This window comes from Panthera pardus, unplaced genomic scaffold (genome assembly GCF_024362965.1).
Source record: "Panthera pardus isolate Hobbes unplaced genomic scaffold, ASM2436296v1 HiC_scaffold_27, whole genome shotgun sequence".
Taxonomy (NCBI): Eukaryota; Metazoa; Chordata; class Mammalia; order Carnivora; family Felidae; genus Panthera; species Panthera pardus.
Genome location: NW_026526843.1, coordinates 107,152,680 through 107,176,857, shown reverse-complemented (window position 1 = coordinate 107,176,857; position 24,178 = coordinate 107,152,680). Strand labels below are relative to the sequence as shown.

The 24,178-nt window shown below is 37.5% G+C and overlaps 2 protein-coding genes across 14 annotated transcripts in view; both read left to right on the top strand.

Moving 5' to 3' along the window:
- Nucleotides 1–4,392: 4,392 nt before the first annotated feature.
- The window catches only part of MBTPS2 (membrane bound transcription factor peptidase, site 2), a 100,667-nt gene continuing 80,881 nt past the window's right edge, over nucleotides 4,393–24,178 (top strand). For all 13 annotated transcript variants that reach the window (XM_053891759.1, XM_019433532.2, XM_019433531.2 and 10 more), the window contains exons 1-5: nucleotides 4,393–4,596; nucleotides 7,919–8,067; nucleotides 10,617–10,863; nucleotides 17,668–17,771; nucleotides 19,434–19,561. In XM_053891759.1, the coding sequence (XP_053747734.1) occupies nucleotides 4,522–4,596; nucleotides 7,919–8,067; nucleotides 10,617–10,863; nucleotides 17,668–17,771; nucleotides 19,434–19,561 (703 nt within the window). In that variant the 5' untranslated portion in view covers nucleotides 4,393–4,521. The remainder of the gene's footprint in view (nucleotides 4,597–7,918; nucleotides 8,068–10,616; nucleotides 10,864–17,667; nucleotides 17,772–19,433; nucleotides 19,562–24,178) is intronic.
- YY2 (YY2 transcription factor) lies at nucleotides 19,446–23,640 on the top strand. Its single transcript, XM_019433537.2, has 2 exons — nucleotides 19,446–19,561; nucleotides 21,869–23,640. Exon 2 carries the CDS (start codon nucleotides 21,930–21,932, stop codon nucleotides 23,097–23,099), a length of 1,170 nt encoding a protein of 389 aa, XP_019289082.1. The 5' UTR covers nucleotides 19,446–19,561; nucleotides 21,869–21,929; the 3' UTR covers nucleotides 23,100–23,640.

The following is a 24,178-nucleotide window of genomic DNA, read 5'->3' as shown; positions in this document are numbered from 1 at the left end:
ATAAAACATAAGTGAAGGCAGCACTTTCAGAATAGATTCATAAAATATTTTCTTCAACTGGTACTAGAAACTTCCATTTGTGGGACTGCTTCAACCAAACTGCACCACCTTCAGGAACCATACCAGGACTAAGATTTAAAATGAAGAAGTCTTTGCCTTAGTTGGTTCCTATTAAAGAGAAAGGGAAGGCTTAATAAATTGTGTGGCCGCATCAATACTAGCAGTACCCCATAATGGCAGCACTAGGCAAACATTATGTGCGATTATACCCTCCATAGGTGAAAGTGAATATCTACTTCCGTGGTAGATAATGCTACTGTTTATTTCCAGGTATCCTTCTCTCCTTCCAGGTGATTACACTCCCTCTACCCTTTACATTAAGCACAACTATTTGACTACTTTTGGCTAATGAAACATGAGTGGAAGTAATGTGTGCACCTCTGGGCTGTAGCACTTCACTGCCAGGGGTAGCTACTCTAGTCTTCTCTTTCTCTGTTGTAGTGAACTCTGAAGCTCATTGTGAGATGTGAGCATGATAAAATGATGGAGTATCCATCAGCGCGCCAGCCCATGATGGATACATAGCACAAACAAAAAATAGTTCTTTGTTGTTTTTAGCCCCTGGGATTTTGGAATTTGTTACTCAAGCATGATAACCTAGCTCATTCTGACTAGTATAATTTAGTGTCATAAATGCACAGTGTAATGACCTGAGAAGCAAACTATCAGCTCACACTGATAAGAAATAAATATTCCATTGGGGCGCCTGGGTGGCTCAGGTCATGATCTCACAGCTCCTGAGTTCGAGCCCCACATCGGGCTCTGTGCTGACAGCTCAGAGCCTGGAGTCTGCTTTAGATTCTGTGTCTCCCTCTCTTTCTACCCCTGCTCCGCTCATGCTCTGTCTCTCTCTGTCTCAAAAATAAATAAACATTAAAAAAATTTTTTTAATAAATAAATAAATATTCCAGGGTGCCTGGGTGGCTCAGTCAGTTAAGAGTCCGACTTCGGCTCAGGTCATGATCTCACGGTCCATGGGTTCCAGTCCCGCATCAGGCTCTGTGCTGGCAGCTCAGAGCTTGGAGCTGCATCGGATTCTGTGTCTCCCTTTCCCTGCCCCTCCCTTCTCATGCTCTCTCTCTCTCTCTCTCTCTCAAAAATAAATAGGCATTAAAAAAATTTTTTTTAATTCCAGCATAAAACGTCAAACTTTATTTAAAAATCTGAATACTAATGTTTTTAATAATAAATTTATAATAATATTTGTAAATTAATATCTAATGCTATATTTCATGATGATTCTGGTATCTGAGAAGTTCATTATATGATTATATATTTTGCTTCAGCCAAATATTGATTTTTAATTTGAGGCTATTTTGCATTCAGCCAAAATAAAAATCTAGTGCCCCCTCTAAAAATAATATAATAAATTAAAATTGTATGAATAAAAGTTTGGCTCTGTGTCCTTTATTTAAAATTGTTACCTGACAGGGGCCTCTGGCTGGCTCAGTTAGTAGAGCATGTGACTCGATATTGGAGTTGTGAGCCCAAACACCACATTAGCTGTAGAGCTTCCTTAAATATATACACACATACATACATACATACATAACTGAAAGAAACCCGAAATGATCTGTAAATTATGTCACAAATTTATTTGAAGGAAAAAAATACCTTGATCTTATGGAATTCAGGCAGTTTTTAGCCTCCATCTTGCATCCTCTAGCTGGTCTCTTCAGCTGCCACCAGCTGGCTTCCACTACTGATAAGTTCCAGAAACCAGCAGGAGTCAATTCAATGTTTTGTTTTGACTGCTGGGTCCCTGTTGAGAACACCAAGTCAGCTGAATAAGTAAATTTTTAGGGTGGGAACAGAAAAACACAATCAACTCATTTCCAACATATTTTGGGTAATCAGATGGCCACACAGTAGCCGGTACTTGTCCCAGCAAGGAGCCTAGACAAGGCTTCAGCCTCACAAAAAGATCTTAAATTAATATTCTTTTCCAAGGGAAGAACAGTGTTAAAAACTACAGTCATTATGTAAGAATGAACAAAGGTCAGCTCAAACACAACAGCCTACCTACAGTCTTTGTGTAGTTTTAAGCATTAATAACTTCAGAATTACTAATTCTACAAACTTAAAACATCATTTGAAAGTAAAAATACCTAAATTTCTTTCATGCTTTAGTCTTGGGAATTTTTGAAGAATAAATGTATTTCAATTTTTTGTTTCAATGTTTGTTATCTTCAGTTGATAGACTAAAGAACTTGAAATTTAAAGTTATTCAAAATTCACAAAATGAAATAAATGTAAAAGAAATTTAAATAAACTTTCAAGTGATGGTTTTTACAAGTTTACAGCAATTATACTTCTGAAATTATCAAAACCTAAAACTGCACTAAGACTGTCAGGGCACCTGTACATGGAAAACTGTGTGGTCACAGAGTGCTTGAATATAAACTTTCATAATTTACACCCAGTTATGTCCAAAATAAGTTGAAATATTTTGTAACAACACATATCCATACATATATGCAAAGAAATGTAAAACTGAGTCATAAGATCTCTTGAAGCTAGGACATGGTGTTAAATCATTAAAACTTTAGGAAAAGGATAGAAAAATAAGACAAATTAGTAGCAATATCTGTAATACAGCTTTCTAGTATTATACTACCATTTTTTTTTCTTTGGGGGCTGTTGAGGGTCCATTTTTATTTGGGATACTTGTTATTAAATACTATTATGTTCTCGATACTAGTACTGGTATTATTATTGCTAATGATGCTTTTCCAGAAAAGTTAACTTACAAAGACATGAACATTAAGAGAGAATGCAGAAAAATACTCTATGAGTTTTCCTTCCCATTAGAAGTCATCCAGTTCAGTGATTCTCAATCTTGCCTGCACAGTGGAATGACCTAAGGAGCTTAAAAAAATACTGACCCTTGGGTCCCACTCTGAGATTGATTCAATTAGTCTAGGCTGCAAAAAGGCATCTGAAATTTTAAAAGCCCTGCGATGATCCTTTTATACAGTCAAAGGCTCAGCACCACTACTCTAGGTCAATATATAATCATATATAGATAGGCATAAAAATCTGTGCAAATATTCAGAGCTCCAATTTTTAAAACATAGCACCAATCTCAAATTATATTATGGAAGGGGTTGCTAAATGAACCTAATCTAATCAACATGGATGAATCTCAAAAATACTACGTTGAGCTAAATAAGCCAAACACCAAATTGTATACTGATTGTATGCCTCTAGTTACATAAAGTTTAAATAAATTAGAACGGGGGTAAGGGGGCAAGTACTGACTCGGAAGGGACACGAAGGAAATTTCTGAGATGAAAATGTTCTCTGTGTTGATTAGGATAGACAGATAAATAGTTATCAAAACTAATAGAAATGGACAGTTGAGACCTGCATTATGGTTTAGCTATATGTAAATTACACTTCAATTTTAAAAAATAGAAGAAACACAATTAACTTAAATCTGGATACCTAGGACAGGGTTTAAGAGGCAAAGATGATTATTACTTCAGATGACCCCAACCTCTCACTAGCTTAAAAGGAATGGCATTTGTTTCCTTTCTCCCAAGAAATTTTCCACTTTCCCTTGTTATTATTTTTCTTAGTCCGTTATTTAAAAATGTATTGTTTAATTTCCACATATTTGTGGATTTACCAAGTTTTCTTCTATTATTGATTTCTAAATTTAGATTGTGGTCAGATAATATACTTTGTACTTCTTCAGTCTCTTTAAATAATTGAGAATTATTTTATGGCTCAACATGTTGTCTTAGAGAATGTTTCATGTGCACTTAAGAAGAATGTGTATTCTGTTGTTGAACATAGTGATCTAAATATGTCTATTAGATATAGTTGGTTTACAGTGTTGTTCAAGTTTTCTATTTCCCTAATCTTCTAATTATGGTTTTAATTATTGCTGTATTATTAAAAATGAAGTATTGATGTCTCAAAATATTATTTTTGAATTGTCTGTTCTTCAGTTCTGTTGATTTCTGCCTCACATGCTTGTTAAGTAAATATACATTTATAATTCTTAGATATTCTTGAATGATTGACTTTTTATCATAAAATGTCCTTTGTATCTATTAATAATTTTGTCAGAAATCCTATTCCATTTGGAAAAAAAAAAGGAATGGCAAACCCAAGGCCAGAACCAGAGAGTATAGAGAGCCAACAGCAGGGAGGGCCAAAGCCTAAGAAATCGCTAGACGGCTGGCAGCAGGAGCCCAGCAAACACCCAGACCTCAGCGCCCCAGTGTCCCATGAAAATAAGCCCCCGCGCCCTTTTCCGGTGCGTACAAGTCCGTCTGTGTGTGCTATTCGAAAGCGTCCGGAGGGAAACGGCGCCACCGCGAGAAAGGAACCGGTGGCAGCTTGGTTCCTGCGCGGATGCTGGGGCTGTAGGCGCCGAGCTTTCAGCTGGTTGCAGCTCCCAGGGAGGAAGACGCCGGGGCTCGCCTTCCCTACGCTGCCTCCGCCACTGCCATGATTCCGGTGTCGCTGGTGGTAGTGGTGGTGGGCGGCTGGACTGCCGTCTACCTGACCGACTTGGTGCTGAAGGTGAGGGCCTCGGGCCTAAAGCCGAAGCCCGCGGTGTCCAGGGCTGAGGCGCAAGGCCCGAGGCCTTTTCTCTTCCCCTGCCTCGCGCCTCCCGGGCTGGAAGCCGTGCGGCCGATACCCACGTGCGCCTTTCCGCGTGGCGCCCCGGCCTCGTGGAGTAAATAAAACACCACGGGGCCCAGGCAGGGGTGTGGCGGTCTGCACAGCTACCGCAGTCGCATTGCGGGGCAGTGCAGGCCCCGCTGCTTTCGGGGCCTCCTGCCCGGGAGGCGCCAGTAGTGGGTTTGAGGGGGGCGGGCCGATACCACACCCCGCGGCAGTGCACCTGGGAGGAAAATAAAAAGTCGCTTAGGAAAGGCATTGTTTTCCCTCATTGTCTTTAAGGCCACGACCCTCCAAAGACTCTCGTACTGGAATGAATCTAAATCAAGTTGTAATTTAAACCTGTAGTCTCAAACTTTAAAGTGCATACAATCATCTAGGGTTCCTGTTTAAATTCGAATTCTGATTAATCAGGCTTGGGGCGGGGCCTGTGATTCCGCGTTTGTAACCAGTTCCCATGTGCTACCAATGCTGTTAGTCTATGGACCCTACTTCAAAGTAGCATCATCAGGTAACAGAATTTAGATAGCTAGTTTCTGACTACTCCACTTCTAATCTGCACCCTGTACCCACCCCACACATACGCCCTGGGTGTACGGTCCACTCGAGTTATTTGGGAAGGGTAGCAAAAATTCTGCACAATTGTCTGACCACATGCTTCTAGCAACCTTTGGAATTGAATGGGGGAGGTGGGGCGGGGAGGTAAAGTCATTATACAGAGTTTATTCCACAATACCGTTCTCAAATGTTTAATAAAACCTTCATGTTATGAATACCGTTTTAAATAGAATATTATAATTTAGTATTGTGTGCTTTACGTGTAACAGTAAAATGAAATGATACTTGTGCTTTTTTGTTACATTTAAACTTGCAAAGTGAGGAGATTATAGAGTCTTTAGAACAATGGCTGAGTTCAGCCACTTCCCAGCCTTTGTGCCTTGGCCAAATTACTCTCTGTGCCTGGGTTTCTTCATTTTCAAAAAGTAAGGATCTTCTGAGATAGTAGAAAGGATTACATTAGCTCACACACGTAAAGGTTTGCTACTTCACCTGAAATTCAAGAACCAGCAGCTCTTGCGTCATCAGGGAGCTCTTCAGAAATGTACAATCTCAGCCCTCTCCCTGACCTACAGAATCAAAATCTGAATCTTTACCAGATCCTTTGGTGCTTCCTCTGCAGGTACTTGGCATAGTGTTTAGCCTATCATAAGCAGTACAGGCCACTGCTTCCTTGAACAGTGATTTTATTGTCTAGAAAAAACAAAGCCACATCATTTCCTCATGTTGCATATGTGACAAAAATCCAAAATAAAGGGCATCTGGGTGGCTCAGTCAGTTAAGCATCAGACTCTTGGTTTCAGCTCAAGTCATAATCTCACAGTTCATGAGTTCAAGCCCTGCATCAGATTCTGTGCTGACGGTGTGGAGCCTGCCTGGGATTCTCTCTCCCCCTTTCTCTCTGCCCCTCCTTTGTGCTTGCTCTCTCTCTCTCTCTCTCTCTCTTTCAAAATAAATAAACTTAAAAAAAATTTTTTTAATCCAAAATAAGAACTTTTCAAACCTCTCCAGTCTCTGGTCAAGTGTGTGAGGTGATGAGGTTACTTTAATTTCAGTAACAACCCCTAGATCCCCAACAGAGTACTATTCCTTGAGCAAAAGACCTCACTCTCACTCAGAGTCACTGTCTGGGCAATGGAGAGACCTCAGGCTTTAGGAGTCTGTACCTTCAGCGTCTCTGCTACTAACTTGATCTGCTGTTCCACGTTTGGTTCTTCTAGGATTTCCTCAGTAGACATCTACTGAAGGGGTGTGTCACTCTACTTTTCTAAGCCTCAGAAAACAAGCAGGTTGAAAAACTTCACCTGAAGACTGAGAACAGAGGACATTATAGATCCAAAGACAAACGGATACCTATATCAGTCAGGTCATTTTTTATGATTGTGATAGGACTGAAATATCCTACAGACAAATTCCTCAAATGGATGGGCATCAATATGATAAAATACTTAACTGTATTTACTGTAACTAAGGGGTAAAAGGGGTCATTGTCAGGATATATAAAACAACCTTATATCATCCAAAATCCTACATTACTCAAGGACTTCAAACTTCCCTAAAGATAAAACTTGTTTGGGTGTGTATAAGCAGCTATCCCATCAACCCTGGAAAATGTAAGTTATTAAGACCAATTTGGTTTTACACAAGTTTTGTACTTCTACATGATCAAAGGCAGCTTAAGGTCTCAGGGTGGTTGCTAAGAGGATAGAAAGCACTGATTGCAGCTAACTTGTCCTCTGAGTTGGATTGGTTGGAGGTCTTTTTAGATTATAACACAAGACCTCTTTCTGTGATAACAAGGCTTCTAGACCTCTGCTGTCCAGTGTGGGAGCCACTAACTACATGTGGTCATGGAGCATTTGAAATGGGGCTGGTCCAAATTTGAAATGTGCTGTAACACACTGGATTCAAAGACTTATGTACAAATAAGTAAATGAAATGTAAAGTATTTAAATAGGTTTTTTATATAGATTACATACTGAAATGATAATATCTTGGATATTTTTAGTTAAAAAGTATGTTTAAATTAATCTGTTTCTGTTTACTTTTTTAAATCAGCTACTAGAAAATTTAAAATTACATATGTGGCTTGCATTTGTGGCTCACATATGTCTATTGGACAGCGCTGTTCTAACTTTGACAAACTTTTTCTGTAAAGGGCCAGATGATAAGTATTTTAGCCTTTGTGAGCCACATAGGCTCTCTGATACATATTCTTGTTTTTTTGTTGTCTTTTTTTATAACCCCTTAAAAGTATAAAAACTATCCTTAGCGCATAGGCTATACAAAGAAACAGGCTGTATGGGGCACTTGGCTGGCTCAGTTGATAGAACATGCAACTCTTGATTTCAGGGGCTGTGAGTTTGAGCCCCACATTGGGCGTAGAAATTAACTAAAAAAACAAAAAACAAAACAAAACAAAACAAAAAAACGGGCTGTAGACCACATTTGGCCTATAGGCCATACTTTGCCAGACTCTAACCTCAACAGACCAGCTAGTCTGAGATCTTTAATATCCTGAAAAAGAAACATAAAGCTTTAAAATTATAAGTATTTGGGCAGTCAGTATCTTCCTTTCCTGTAGAAAAGACTTCTTTTTGATTTTCTTAAACATCATACATGTTCTTCAAAACTGAGTGATGTGGAACTTTTTCTCTCCTAGTCATCTGTGTATTTTAAGCATTCTTATGAAGACTGGTTGGAAAACAATGGATTGAGCATCTCCCCATTTCACATAAGGTGGCAAACTGCTGTTTTCAATCGTGCCTTTTACAGTTGGGGACGGCGGAAAGCGAGGATGCTTTACCAGTGGTATTCTTCATTTTTCTTTTTGGTTTAAAGTAATCATTGTGATCATGAGAAATGCTTGTTAAATGAACTATTTCCATCATTTTCAATCTACTGAGTTTTAAAATATTGACAGTATAAAACGTCTGGTTCTCTATAAACTTAAATGGGATTACATCATTGTGCTTTTGCATACATCAAAAATCAAGGTTCTATACCTTATCTGGATAGTAGTACATGGGTGCACATGTAAAAATTCAGTGAGCAGTACATTTGACACTTGTGCACTTTACTGTGTAAGTTATTCACTAATAGAAATGCCAAAAAATTGGAACATTTTCCATCATGAAATTAATTCTGTAGAATTCTGTCCCCTATCATAACACATAGAAACAAGGGTCCTGGGAGTCATAGGATACCCAAAAGTCTGCAGGATTTCCCCTATACTTCTTTTCTGATAGCCCTCCAGGGTAATGGTATTTAAAATATTTCACAGCCAGTAAAGCATATGCACAAACCACTAGGCAAAATGATCAGCCAGATTGTAGCAGCAGGGTTCTGGAGTCCCCTGGCCATGCCAGGTCTACCCCTTTTAAGTTCTTATTTTTTTTTAATCAAGGAGCATATAGTTTATTGTTAGGAGGTTTATAATGATCTCTGGGCCACCCTAAGGACCAACACATTTTGTCATTGACAGAATTTCTAGTATGGGTATAAAGGGCCTTTGTCTAAATTCCTTTTTGCTAAAATTTTAGCGCCACATGTTACAGAGCTAAATGTAAACAGATCATTAAAAAGCAGAAAATGCAATAGCAAATCAAAGCAAGCAAAATAGAAGGAAATAATAAAGAGCAGAAATCAGAGAAATAAAAACTATACAGTAAAGAAAATCAGCAAAGCCAAATGTTGGTTCTTTGAGAAGATTAATAAAACTGATAAACCCCTTCCATAATTCTGAAGAGGAAAACACAAGTAACAAAAATCAGAATTGAATGGTTAGTATCAAAAAGATAAGTAACAAGCGTTATTGAGGATGCTGAGAAAAGGGAACCCTCGTGCACTATTGATGGTAATATAAATTGGTGAAACCACTGTGGAAAACAATATGGAGGTTCCTCAAAAATATTAACAACTGAAATACCACCAGATGGTAGCTACACTTGTGGTGAGCATAGCATAATGTATAAACTTGTTGAATCACTATGTTGTACACTGAAACATAGTGTGTCAACTATACTTCATTGTGTGTCAACTATACTTCAATTAAAAAAAAAGAAATACCATATGATCTAGTAATTCCACTAATGGATATTTACCCAAAGAAAATTTACCCAAAGAAAAACCCTAATTCAAAAAGATATATGCACCACTATGCTTATTGCAGCATTATTTACAATAGCTGTGATACAGAAGCAACCCAAGTGTCCGTCAATAGATGAATAGATAAAGAGGATGTGGTATATATACATAGTGGAATATTACTCAGCCATAAAAAAGATCTGGCCATTTGCAACAACAAGGATGGAACTAGAAGGTATTATTCTAAGCGAACTAAGAGAAAGAAAAATACCATATGATTCCATTTATATACGGAATATAAAAAACAAAACCAATGAAGAGCCAAACAAAATATGCAGAGCCTTAAATACAGACAACAAATTGGTAGTTACCAGAGGGGAGGTAGGTAGGGGTATGGGTGAAATAAATAAAGGGGTTTAAGACATACAAACTTCCAGTTACAAAATAAGTCACAGAGATGAAAAAGTACAGCACAGGGAATATAGTCAATAATACTGTAACAATATTGTATGTCGACTACACTGTACGTGAGGAATCTTGAATAATGTATAGAATCCATATGTTGTACACTTGAAAGTAATGCAACAGTGTATGTTAATTGCACTTCAATTTTTAAAAAATCAGAATTGAGAAAAGGGAACACGACTGCAGATTCCATGTACATTTTTTCAAAATGAAACGATTGTGAACAACTCCATGCCTATAAATTTGACAATGTAGACAAAATGGACAAGTTTGTTGAAAAACACAACTTACCAAAAAGTGAGGAAATGTAATAGATTATTCTCAACTATAGAAGGGTAATTTGTAATTATTGTAATTATTAAAACAGTAGAAGAAGGAAACTGTTGTTAAATTTTACCATGTTAATATTTAAGCTCATCACAAAATAATAGCTAAAATAAAATGCAAACAAAAGAATTGGAGATAAAAAAGAAATGGATGTCTGTAATGTCAAAAGAGCTTTCATAATTATGTGAGAACAAGATCAAAACAATTCTATGTAAATGGACAAAAGAGAGGAAAGAAACTTTATTGGGAACAATATTCAGCCTCTTCAGTTATGCGAGAGTTGTAAATTAATACAACTGCTTAAAAGAGACCAGTGCCTGTGTTTCAGTCATGTATCTCAAGTTCAGGTAGGAAAATGAAGCAGAGTTATTGAAATTTTTAGCCATTATTTTGAAGCTATGAAATGTGGCTGGTCGATAAGTTTGCTAACCCGTGAATTTTGAGGAAGTGTATGTTTATGCAATTTTGCTTCCTCCCGACAGGTTCAATTTTGGAATGGTGTTTGGCGTAATTGCTATGTTCAGCTCTTTTTTTCTCCTGGGGAAAACGCTGATGCAGACTTTGGCACAAATGATGGCTGACTCACCCTCTTCTTATTCTTCTTCCTCTTCCTCCTCTTCCTCTTCTTCCTCTTCCTCTTCTTCCTCTTCCTCCTCTTCCTCTTCTTCCTCTTCCTCCTCTTCTTCCTCCTCCTCCTCACTTCACAATGAACAAGTGCTACAAGTTGTGGTAAGTACCTTCTTTTTGCTTTAAGTTTATTGCAACATGAATATAAGATATTTCTTCTGGCTAGCATAACTCCTGTCCATGTTATAAATATGGAAACAGATGAAAAGTCTCACGATTTCTCAAATTACCTGCTTAAACAAAAATATTAATAGGAATGTAGCAAAGATTTGTTGGAATATGTAGTAGGGGTGGTAGTAGTAGTAATAGAACAAATGGACCATCAAAACTGTCTACAATTACACAGATATTTGAATTAACTCAGTATCTTCTTGAGGTGTTAAATGATTGTTTCTATCAAGGAATAAGCATGCTGATTTAAGATCTCTATAATGTAGAAATAAATTGCATTTTAACCCTATGCAAAGTGTTGCCTTTCCTCTTCATGTCTTTCAGACTCTAACCAATAATATCCTTTTAATTAAAGATATAAGACCTTGAATGGTCACTGTGATCTCCTGATGTGAAGAATAATGTGCTGAGTTTTACTCCTTAGACTGTAAGCCATTTATAATAATTCTCATTTCAAAGCACATGTATAAACAAACCTATACCGTATTGATCCATGTCTCCAGGGTTTAGAAGGGTGCTTTACCATTGACTTTTATTTCAAATTTTTCACATGTGTAGTTTTTATTTTCATGAGTCGTGGATGTTATGTTCTTAATCATGCTCTTATTAATGGAATAGACTAAGAGCTAATAATACATTTTTTTAACTCATTTTTTGTGGTTTCTAGTAGGCTGGGTCACTATGGGGATATTTAGAAGTCATTAGTAGAGAATGATAATGAATCTCTCTTATGGTAATAGCTCTTTTTTAGGGGTTGAAAGGATTTGCCAGGTATGGCCTTAGAAGAGATGATTAATTTCCTCAACAATTACTAAGTATATTCTGCCTACCGGCCATATGCTGAGTCCTGCTTATATGGGGAACAAAATCCAATCCTAGCACTCATGAAGTTTTAGTCTAGAGGGAGAGCTGCTGTGATTGTGCTATAGTTAGACAGAGTACAAGGTGCTGTGAGAACAGAGAAAAGGCATGCTGAGATGTGCCTGGCACTGGGAAGAGAGGAGAGGAGAGCTTCAAGGGAAGGGTGAGGAGAGTCCTCAAAGCCTCTAAGAAAAGATGGCAATTGAGCATCCCAATAACAGAGGGAACCTTATAATATGGAAAGGTGGGGGATTAGGGGAGAATAATAGAATAATAATAAAACCTAGGTAATATACATGCTTTCTATGTAAGGTTTTTGTGCCCATTTTATTTTATTCTTTAACAATCTATGGGTAAGTATCTCATCACAGATAAGAAAAGCAAGGCAGAGAGATGTTAAGTCACTTGCCTGTGGTCACAGCTCATAAATAGTGGGTCCATCACTCACCCATCACTGACCTCAGAGCCATCATGCTCTATTCCCTTAAGAAAGACCACTAATTCTTCAAGGAACTATAACTTTGACCTGTGTCTAGGAGGTATATGGTGGAAGGTATATGATGCAGGAGATAAAATAGGAAATACCGATAAGGCCTGGGTTATGAAAGATCATCCTAAGGAGTTTTGATTTTGGGCGGTGTCTAGCTAGCTCAGTTGGTAGAGATGTGACTCTTGATCTTGGGTTTTGAGTTCAACCCCAGTGTTGGGTGTGGAGATTACTAAGTAGTTTTGATTTTTACTTGTAGATAACAGGTCTGTATAAAATGGACCAAAGGAGGGTTACACTGAAGATGGGAAGAGCATATTAGAGGGCACTTTGGAATAATTCACTGTAGAAGTGACACAGATCTAAACTAAATTGGTGGTAAGAAGAATGAAGGAGGCAGGTTCAAAGGGTCTTTTAGAGTGGAGTTCTCAGGCCTTGGTGTTTAAGTGAATGTGAGGCTGGAACAAGAGGGAAGAGTTAAGGACGACTCTCAGGCTACATGATTGGTTATTGTTTGCCAAAGATGAGGATAGTAGAGAAAGAAGCAGGTTGGGAAGAAATGTGATCATTCACCTGTCTGCCTAGGATTAGAATGATAAAGTGTAGCTCAGAGAAGAAATTATTTCTTCTTTCTGCATCTCAGTTCATTCATAGAGCTCACAAAAATGTTGACTCTGTTAGGAGTCCTGCTTTGGAATCATGAAGAAGTCAGTTGCCCGCTGTAGTACACTGTGCATGTTTATGTATATATCTAAGAATGTTCTATCTCCTGGGGCGCCTGGGTGGCTCAGTTGGTTAAGTGTCTGACTTCGGCTCAGGGCATGATTTCACAGTTCGTGGGTTCGAGCCCTGTGTCAGGCTCTGCACTGACAGCTCAGAACCTGGAGCCTGCTTCAGATTCTATGTCTCCCTCTCTCTCTGTCCCATCCCACTTGTGTTCTTTCTCTCTCAAAAATAAGTAATAAATGTTAAAAAAAGAAAAAAAGCCAATGTTCTATTTCCTAGCTTTGATATGAGTTCTTGTAGCTCAGAGAATATATTTTCTATTTACATTGTAATTACCTACAGCCTTATTCAGTATTAATTCCCAAAAACCTGGCACTCTGTCACTGAGAGATCAGAATTCTGGTACATCTAATACCCTGTGTGATCATGGCCAGGACAGATGGGCAGTCACATACTGTTGCCAGAAAATAAGACCTACCATCTGTTAGTATAATCACTCACTCAAATCCTTACCTTATCTCATTATTACATCCATAAGATAATAAAGCAAAGGAACCAATGTCCTCTGGAATCAAGCCTACTGATTTATTTGAAATAAAGTTAAGATAACCAGGATATATTGTGATATTGAGAAAATCTGTAAGAATTAACCTTGGGGTTCCTGGGTGGCTCAGTTGGTTAAGCATGGCTCAGATCATGATCTCGAAGTCCCTGAGTTCGAGCCCTGCGTCAGGCTCTGTGCTGACAGCTCAGAGTCTAGAGCCCGCTTCAGATTCTGTGTCTCCCTCTCCCTCTGCCTCTCCCTTGCTTGCACATGCTCGCTCGCTCTCTCTCTCTCAAAAATAAGCATTAAAAAATTTTTAATCTTAAAAAATCTTAAGTACATAAATTTAGAGAGGGGTCAGAGAAAGGGAAGCTACTTATCTGAACAGGCAGACACCTGACAACATGGAAATAGAGCAGATATGTAGAAGAAGGTACCCTGATATTCTTAAAAAGAATCTCTTAGTAGGGTCTGAGTAAAGAGAACTTCAGATAATGAGCATCAAAAAAATGTCCATATCTTTTGACCATTTGCTTGTATACCACCATCTAGGACTCTAGCTTTAAGTAAACACTTCCAAATGTGGAAAAAATAGTATTCATCAAATTCTTATCCTAACATTGTTTATTATGAAGAATTGGAAATAACCACAGTGTATAATTGAGGAATGCTGCTTAAGTTGTGGGATTGTCATTCAGTGAAATGCTATGTATACATTAAAGGTGAAGGTTATGAAAACTAGTTTCATAACTAGGGAAAGGACGCTTGGAATTCATGAATTTAAACAGCAATCCAAGCAACATAGTTTGAATCTTCTCTTCAGGTACTAAAGGAGTCTTAAAAGTAAAATTCCTCTATGCACAAAAATAAATTCCAGTTGAATTAAGATTGAAACAAAGTCATAAAAGACCTTGAAAGACAAAAAATAAGTTTCTGCTTATATGAACACAGAATGAGGAAGACATAAGCATAAAACTAATGGCAGAAACCATGAATATTGATAGATTTTACTACATAAAATTTTTATATATCAAAAAACTAAAAGAAAAAATTAAAAGGCAAAAGAACTTGGGAATACATCTATGATATGTATTACAGAGGACTGATAATTGATATTTGAAGTGATCCTACAGAGCAATAGGAAAAAAATAAAACACTGTAGGAGAAAAAAATAGACAAGTCATGAGTAGGCTACTCACAAAAGACCTATCAATGGTCAGAAGTAGGGGAAACGTTGAGCTTTAATAATAAAGAAATATAAATCAAACAATGAAATACTTTTTATTTTCCTAAAATTTCAGATTTGAATAAATAAGCTTGCTCAAGGCTACAAAGGGTCTACTTTTGGAGAACAGTTTGATATGTATCGAAGTCCTTTAAATTTTGTGTAATGAAAGCATATGTTACTCTCTTTTTCTTAGAGAGATAGAGTGCAAGTGGGGGGAGAGGGGCAGAGGAAGAGAGAGAGAGAATTAGAGAATCTCAAGCAGGCTCCACACTCAGCACTGAGCCCAACACAGGGCTCAATCCCACAACCCTGGGACTATGACCTGAGCTGAAATCAAGAGTCAGATGCTCAACCACCTGAGCCACCCAGGAGCCCTGAAGCATAATGTTAAATATGGGACAAGGATTATTTCATTTAATCCTCAAAATTACCTTTTTATGTAAATGTAAATGTGGTTATTTCCATTTTAATGAGGAAATTGCACTGTTGGGAGGAATAATCCAAATTTCCTTGAGGTCACTTAGCTAGTTAATGATGGATCCAAAATGTCAAACTGAAGTGACCTGTCTCCTGAGCCTGAACCAACCATGCTTAAGAATTTTTACCCCCAAAATATTTGGATATATGTGTCCAAATATGTTTATCACAGTATAAGAGCAGAAACTTTAAACTTTAAAACAATTAAATGCCCAACAGTCTATTTTATAGAATACAGTACAGTTCTTAAAAATCATGTTGAACCCTTTTGCACTGCTGGTGGGAATGCAAACTGGTGCAGCCACTGTGGAAAACAGTATGGAGGTTCTTCAAAAAATTAAAAACAGAACTACCTATGGCCCAGCACTTGGCACTACTAGATATTTATCCAGAGGACACAGGAGTGCTGATTCGAAGGGGCACATACACCCCAATGTTTATAGCAGCACTATCAACAATAGCCAAAGTATGGAAAGAGCCCAAATGTCCATCGACTGATGACTGGATAAAAAAGATGTGATATATATACACAATGGAATACTACTTGGCAATCAGAAGGAATGAAATCTTTCCATTTGCAACAACATGGATGGAACTAGAGTGTGTTATGCTAAGCGAAATTAAGTCAGAGAAAGACAAATATATGATTTCACTTGTGTGGAATTTAATGTACAAAACAGATGAACACAGGGAAGGGAAGCAAAAATAATATAAAAACAGAGGGAGACAAACCATAAGAGACTCTTAAGTACGGAGAACAAACTGAGGGTTGCTGGAGGAGTGTTAGCTGGGGGGATAGGTGAAATGGGCAAGGGGCATTAAGGAGGACACTTGTTGGGATGAGCACTGAGTGTTACATGTAAGTGATGAATCACTAAATTCTATTCCTGAAATCATTATTACACTATATGATAACCAACTTGTATTTAAATTTAAAAAAATAAAAATAGGGGCACCTGAGTGGCTCAGTTAAGCGTCCAACTTCAGCTCAGGTCATCTCACGGCTCGTGAGTTGCATCGGGTTCTGTGCTGACAGCTCAGAGCCTGGAGCCTGCTTCAGATTCTGTGTCTCCCTCCCTCTCTGCCCCTCCCCCACTCACTCTGTCTCTCCCTCAAGAATAAACATTAAAAAAAAATTTTTTTAAATACAAATAAAAAAATGTTGAACCAGAAAACACTCATGGAAAAAATGTTTGTGATACTATTAAGTGAGAGGGGCAGGTGTCAAAACCATGTTTATAATAAAAATATAATTCTTAAAAATATATGTATGTGAAAAGACTAGAAGAACATACATTAAAACATTGAGAATGGTTTTTGGTTTTGTGTTTGGGGAGCAGGAGTATAGTCTTCTGTTTTTCTTTTGAGTTTTCCGGTTTTCCTGCTTTAAACACATTTTGTAATTAAAGTAATAAGAGGAAGAATTTCCTCTAGAAGGATACTTTTAGGGTCCCAACTCCTGGACTGTGAGAAATAGATGCTCAGTATGTGAATAATATAAATGATGTCTGGTGTGCCCCCACTTAACCTAATTTATAGACTCCTTAACAGATGACATAACTCAAGAGTGATTATTTATCGTATGAGAAGATTCTTGGGTATCTACAAGACTTTACCATGCAGCTCTTACAATAGCAAACTTCCCTTGTGTATGCAGTGATACATACAAATGCATCATCTTAGGAGCATGTGATTGCAAGACGACTTCTTCATAGGTCCTTAATATGTCTGTCTATTCCAGACAACTTACTTTCTGCATTAAATTTCAATTTTAATATAATACATATCATTTTGATACTCTTTTTCTGACCACTCTACTACACAAATTGTTGGAATCCAAGAAATGGACAGCACAGTGCTCCCACACCAATAAGGCACTTTATTACAGTACCCTTAATTACCAGCACTCATGTTACTTGAGAATACTAAAATGAAAACTCATTGATGAGGGGTAGGAATATCCTATATTACTCACTTAAGTATCTGGAACCTTGCAATAACAATTCAGAGGCAGGATCAAGATTGTAACAAAAATTTCCAAATCAGGCTTCTAGCCTTTGAGGGTAGAACAGTTGCTGACTCCTTGTCACTGTCACTCCGCATTCCCTGGCACTTTGCCAGGCTCCCTAATTCTTTCCCATGGTGAAGACTCCAGGAAGCCAAAGTTTCAACGTTTTTAACCTTGTGTTTCCTGTTCTCTTTATATTAGTGCTGTGCTTAGTTCAAAAACTGCCTAGTTCAAAAAGCTGATTTCTTGCTTCTATTGTGAAAGAAGTAGAGAAGTGAACTATTGATATTCATATCACTTTTAGTTTACAGAACCTTCAGCCTGGAAGTTTAAGCTTTAATACAGAATGAACATCATGGTTTCTTGGTCCCCAACTGTGTATTTATCATTGTGTCTATGAACAGGTTCCTGGTATCAATTTACCTGTCAACCAACTGACCTATTTCTTCGCTGCAGTTCTCATTAGTGGTGTTGTACATGAAATTGGACATGGGATAGCAGCTATTAGGTAATGATATTTTTCTTTCTACTAATGCAAAAAAAAGCTTTTTACTTAGTAGGGTTTATTACTAAAATCTGCTTCATTTGATACTTTTTCTTTCTGTGGATATTGCCTAATGCAAATCCACATTATTTTGAGGTAAATACTCTTTTATAAAGATTAATATATTGATGAATATAGTCAATTAACCATGTACACACTGTAATCATTTGACAGCATGGTTATATCTTCATGGTGTTTCAAGATTTTAATTGAACCCTGAAACCTAATCTTTCTATTCATCATTAGGTCAGAATGATAACCACTGCACTTGGAGCCCACCGACCTGCCTTCTTATTACTTTGTTTGACTTATTGGCCAAAATAAGCCTGCTTCCACTAATAGCCTCTGCTGGCTAGAGCAGGAACAATGAAAGCTCTGAATTTGTTAACAAATAATCATAGCCTATCTAGAAACCTAAGTAAAAGAAGACAAGAGAGGATGAGATACTTTCTTCAAGTATCACGCCCTGTTCTTGTCTTGACTACTCAAATGTATATTGTAATTATGCCTGAGCATTTTAAAGGCTCCTAAACTTATAAATTTGTGATAGGGGAGCACAATTCCCCCTTCGCTCCTACTGGTAATTACTGCCATGATGAACACACATACTGATGGGAATGTGTTTTATCCTCTGGGTATGTGGACCAGATAAAAGATTTTATAGGAGAAGATGTAATCACTTCTTACTACTTTCCTGTTGCTTATGAACAGAACTCTGTTGACTGCTAATAAACTCTCATCTCGACAAAGCATATACTGCTACATGTAGTGGTTTAAGTGGGCAGCTACTTTTTCTTTTTTAATCTCTCATCTTTGCTTCCATACTTTTAGCATTGTAGCTTTTAGAGTTTTACATATAAAATCATTGTTATTAACGGTTTAATACTTCACAGTATGTTTGTGAAATAGTATGGGTAATCTTTTATAAAAACCAACTGTCAAGTAAAAGCAAATTTTACAGTCATCTTAAATATATAGTACTAAATGACAGCACAGTATATTTAGGGGATGGTTTTTTTAGAGTAGCTGTTTGGTCTTATGAGGCTGTTAAGTATAATTCCATTTTTAGAGACTGAATTGATAATAAATGGTTCTCTTAAGGACAATGTGAACATTATGGATATTTAGGTATACTTATTTTAACATAAATAGGAATACACTTATATAAACCTCCACTTTTGTTTATATTAGCCAAGATAAATATATTTAGATACTTTACTTGAATTATATTTTCTGTTGTGTTCTTCTCTGAAAATAATTCAGAGTAAACAGTTGAAGTGTTTTTCATTTAGTTCCTCATGGAAATATTAACCATTTCTTTATATATGTGACTAATTTCAAGTTATTTGTTCAGCATACTGGTTTCTAAAAGTTTTGAAGTTTTAAGTCTATTTCAGAATACCCTTATTTTACAAAATGCAATTTCGCAGATAACCAAACTGGTATGCTGTTGTGAAATTGTGAGATAAATATATATCATATATTTGGAAATATTTTTCTTGACTGTCTAGAGAGACTTGTTTTTTAACCAAGAATTTATAGTGGGAAGTTTTAAGATTAAATACATTATTAATTGGAAAAATGCAATACTAGTAGTAAATTCCTTTTTTTTATTTGATTTCTTAGGGAACAAGTTCGATTTAATGGCTTTGGAATTTTTCTCTTCATTATTTATCCTGGAGCATTTGTTGATCTGTTCACCACTCATTTGCAACTTATATCACCGGTCCAGCAGCTAAGGATATTCTGTGCAGGTAACAGACTTAAATTTCTTTATTCATCTGTGTGTTGTTATGGAAAGTATTCACATCACAAATGAAAACATCTCACTTTTTGGTTGATAAATTCAGCTTATAAGATTCTCAGTCAAAAGTAATAAAGCAAGGGGCACCTGGCTGGCTCAGTCTAAGGAGCATGTGACTCTTGAGCTCAGGGTCATGCATTCAAGCCCCACATTGCATGTAGAGATTACTTAAGTAAATATTAAAAGAAAAAAATAAAGCAAAATTATTTATACACTCCAGTTTCTTCAGTAAAAACAACAAATTATTTTAAAAAGGTTGAAAGTAAAATTAACAATATACCATGCAAATATGAACAGAAAATATGACTACATTAAGTTAGTTAGACATAGGGGGTCACTTAATAATCATAAGGAGTGTAATCCACAGTGAAAATGTAATCACTGTGAATCTTACTGCATCAAGTAACAAACTATCAAAACAAAAATGGAAAAGTGCAAGAAAAAAAAACAACAAATTTAATAAAGGAAGTTAATCTCATCTCTCAACACATGGCAGTAAGATGAGAAGTCAGATCATCAAAACTAACTAGTAAAGTAAAAATCAATAGATATGTCAAACCCTATACCATGACAGTTTCTTTTCAAGTGACCATGAAACGTAAAAATTGACCAATTTAATTCAAAACATAATTGTTTTATACAATTATACTACATACATACATACATTTATACTACATAATTGTAGTATATTTAAAAGTGATAATGAAATAATGTATAAAGTTTTGCTAAAAGGAAAAGTCACTCCCTTATGTAGTTACTATGAAATAAATGAAAATAAATGTTAAACATTCAACTGAAGAAGTGAGAAAAGAACTATAAAATAGTTAAGAGATGATGTCATTAATAAAGATGTAGGTAGAAAATAATAAATAATAATAAAAAAAATTTTAAATATAAGAGGTTTGGGGTGCCTGGATGGTTAAGCGTCTGACTTCGGCTCCGGTCATGATCTCACGGTTCGTGGGTTCGAGCCCCATGTCGGGCTGACTCTGTGCTGACAGCTCGGAGCCTGGAGCCTGCTTTGGATTCTGTGTCTCCCCCTCTCTCTGTCCCTCCCCTGCTCACGCTCTCTCTCTCTCTGCCTCTCAAAAATGAATAAACATTAAGAAAATTAAAAAATAAAAATATAAGAGGTTTTTTGAAGAAAAAAAGATTATACTGGGAGAAAGCATCAATAGAATTTATAGTCAGATTGGGGAATGACAACTGATACAGAGAAAATTAAAACAGCTATTTTAAAAAGTGTTCTTTATTCATCTCTGCAAAAAACTTTCAAAACCTTGGGTGATTATTAAATATAAATGGCGTAGACTCCAGGGAACAAAGAAAAAAATCTCAATAGCCTAATTACAATGGGAGAAAATAAGAAAGTTGATGAAGAATGCCCCCAAAAGTTTCATAGGGGTAATTCTTTCCAATCTTAAAGGAAAAGGGTTTTTTTTTTAATTCCAATTTAGTATAAACTTTTCAGATCACATGGAGAAGGAAACTTAAAAAAAAATTTTTAAGCTAATAGAGCACTGATACAACATCTTGGAAAGTACCAGAAACTCTGCCTATGGTGTATCTAAACAATACAAGGATGGTTCAACATTAGGAAATCTATTTTAAGGTGGTAAACATTATTTACCATTGGGGGAAAAAGAAATCCTCATCTCAGCAGGTATCGGACTGAGTAACAAAATTCATCATCCATTAATGGCTAAAAAGCAAAAATCCGTAGTAAAGGTTAAAAATAGCTGGATACTTCTTAATGGTTAACACTTGAAAGTATTCCTATTAAAGGATAAGGCAAGCAATCCCATTATCAATTAACACTGGTACTGTTAAATGGTCTCTAAATGTGGGTCAGTACAATAAGAGAAAAAGACAAAAATATTATAAAGGAGTAAGCCTTTTTTTTTTTTTAGATATTGTTGTATGCCTTGCAGTGGGTGGAGGGGGGAAGAAAACATGAAAATCAACGGAAATGTAGAAAACTTCAGGGAAGAAGCTGGTTACCGAATTAATATTCAAACAACAGCGTGGCGGCGGGGGTGGGGGGAACGTGTGCGTGAGGGCTGGAGCGTCCACGAGTGCGTGGGTGTGCACGTGAGCACGCACTTGCTGAGGCGCTGGGAAGCGCATGCGCCAGTGGCACCCAGAAGCCCCCGCGGCTTCCGCGTTCTCGGCGTCCTCGCGTCCTCAACCGCTTTCGCGTCTTCCGCGGCTTTCGCCTCAACCGACGCTCGGTGGGGCTCGCATTTTTCTTTCTCAGCCTTATCCGCAGCCTTCCAGTCGCCACCTGCTCTTCCAGGAGCCAAAACCGCTGCCGAGCCATGGCCTCAGAGGACTCTCTCAACATCGCCCCAGAAAATTCAGAGTTACTTAAAGATATTACGGAGCTGTGCCAGATCCACGTGGAAGCCGTGCCTGTGGAGACCGTGCCTGTGGAGGCCGTCCCTGTGGAGACCGTCCCTGTGGAGACTATGTCGATGGAAACCATCACAGAGTACGAGATTATCAACGGCAGTTGGGTCCACGGAGGCCACCACCAACCACCTCTGATCGCGCTGCAGCCGCTGTTTACCAGCAACTCGAGCCAAGGAGACCACGACCAGGACATAATCATGGTACAGACGCAGGAGGAAGTGGTGGGCTACTACGAGTCAGACGACCTGCAGGCCAGCAACAATTTCGACGACCAGATGGTCATCCCGCTCGGTGAAGACGACGATTTCCAGCAGACCCTGGCTTCCTTGGCAGCTTCAGCGTCGTCGTCAGCGGTCAGCCACAGCAGGAAGCGCGGCAGCCAAAGCAAGAAGTCAAGCGGTAAGAAGAATTACACTAATAGTGAGGCCCACGGGGGAAGTAGCAGCTCTGAGATTGGCAGCAGGAAGTGGGAGCAGAAGCAGGTGCAGATCAAAACCCTGGAGGATGAGTTCTCCATCACCCTGTGGCCCCCAGATGACCAAAGAGACCAGGAGACAGGGAAGATTGAGACATCAGCTCCTGATTATTCAGAGTACCTGACGGGGAAGAAGCTTCCTCCTGAAGGACTACCTGGTATTGATCTCTCAGATCCTAAACAACTAGCAGAATTTACTAAAATGAAGCCAAAAAAAACCAAAGAAGATGCTCTAAGAACAGTAGCTTGTCCTCATAAAGGTTGCGAGAAGATGTTCAAGGATAACTCTGCTTTGCGAAAACATCTGCACACCCACGGTCCTAGAGTCCACGTATGTGCAGAATGTGGCAAAGCTTTTGTCGAGAGCTCCAAACTAAAACGGCATCAGCTGGTGCACACTGGAGAGAAGCCCTTTCAGTGCACATTTGAAGGCTGCGGAAAACGCTTTTCCCTGGATTTCAATTTGCGTACACATGTGCGAATCCATACCGGAGACAGGCCCTACGTGTGCCCCTTTGATGGTTGTAATAAGAAGTTTGCTCAGTCAACTAACCTGAAATCTCATATCTTAACACATGCTAAAAACAAAAACAGCCAGTAAGAAGGGAAGACCCTTCTCAAAGTTGGGAAGTGTCTTCCAGGAGCATGATTGAAAATGAATATGCCACTTTTGTGTATTGTTTGTAGGAAATAATATTTTTATTGATTCCTGTATATATAAGGGTCATGTTTTGATGGAGTAGTAAAAATAAAAGTAAAAAGTAAAATATATATATTTAATATATATACCTTTATATAACGTTGTTAGGGTGCTATATCTTGTTCTGTAATACTATTTGAAAAACATAGTGTTTTGTAAAGTTTGGTCCCAACAAGGATAATTTATGAACCTCACATCAAAAGATGGTTCTTTATACAGCTCTTCTAAAAATGGGACTTCTTTTCACGTTTTTTAAAATACAAAGTTCACCTATTGCTCACAAATTTTTAAAGTTGTGTATTTTCCAAATGTTCATATTTATAGTTTTAGAAATATGTTTAGTAATTCTTTGTATGGTTTTTCTGAAGGTTGATAACTTTGCTTGGAATAGATTTTCTTTAAAACAATGAACAGTAACCTACATGAAGTATTTTCCTGTTTAAAAAAAAGTTACGTAGGCTTTGTGTGCTCTTAATTTTGGTTGTATTCTTTGATGTTAAAACATTTTTCATAACTATCTTTTAGCTGCATTGATTTATGTAGTATTGAATATTAGATGTGACTTAATAGTCAAATTCAATCTATTTTAGTCATTTTATTTCCCCAAAATACTGCCAGGTGGTGTTTAGTATAACTTCTTTGCATGTTCAGTTAAGAGAGTGGTACTTAGTTGTAGAATGTATTTTGTATGTATTGACTTTTAACACTTGATAACACTTTTTAACATCTTGTGTAACAGAAGAAGCAGAAATAAAATAACCTAAAGATGGAAAAAAAAACTTGTCTGTGTAAATACCATAGCTAGAAAATAGAGAAAATGGGCAGGTTGTTAGTGGCATCAGGTGGATAGAGGCTAGGGATGCTGCTAAACATCCTACAATGCACAACAGCATGTTCCCCACAACATAGAATTATTTGGCTCAAAATGCCAATAGTGCTGTTAAAAACTCCTGTTCTAGAAAAAGTAAAAGAACAAATAT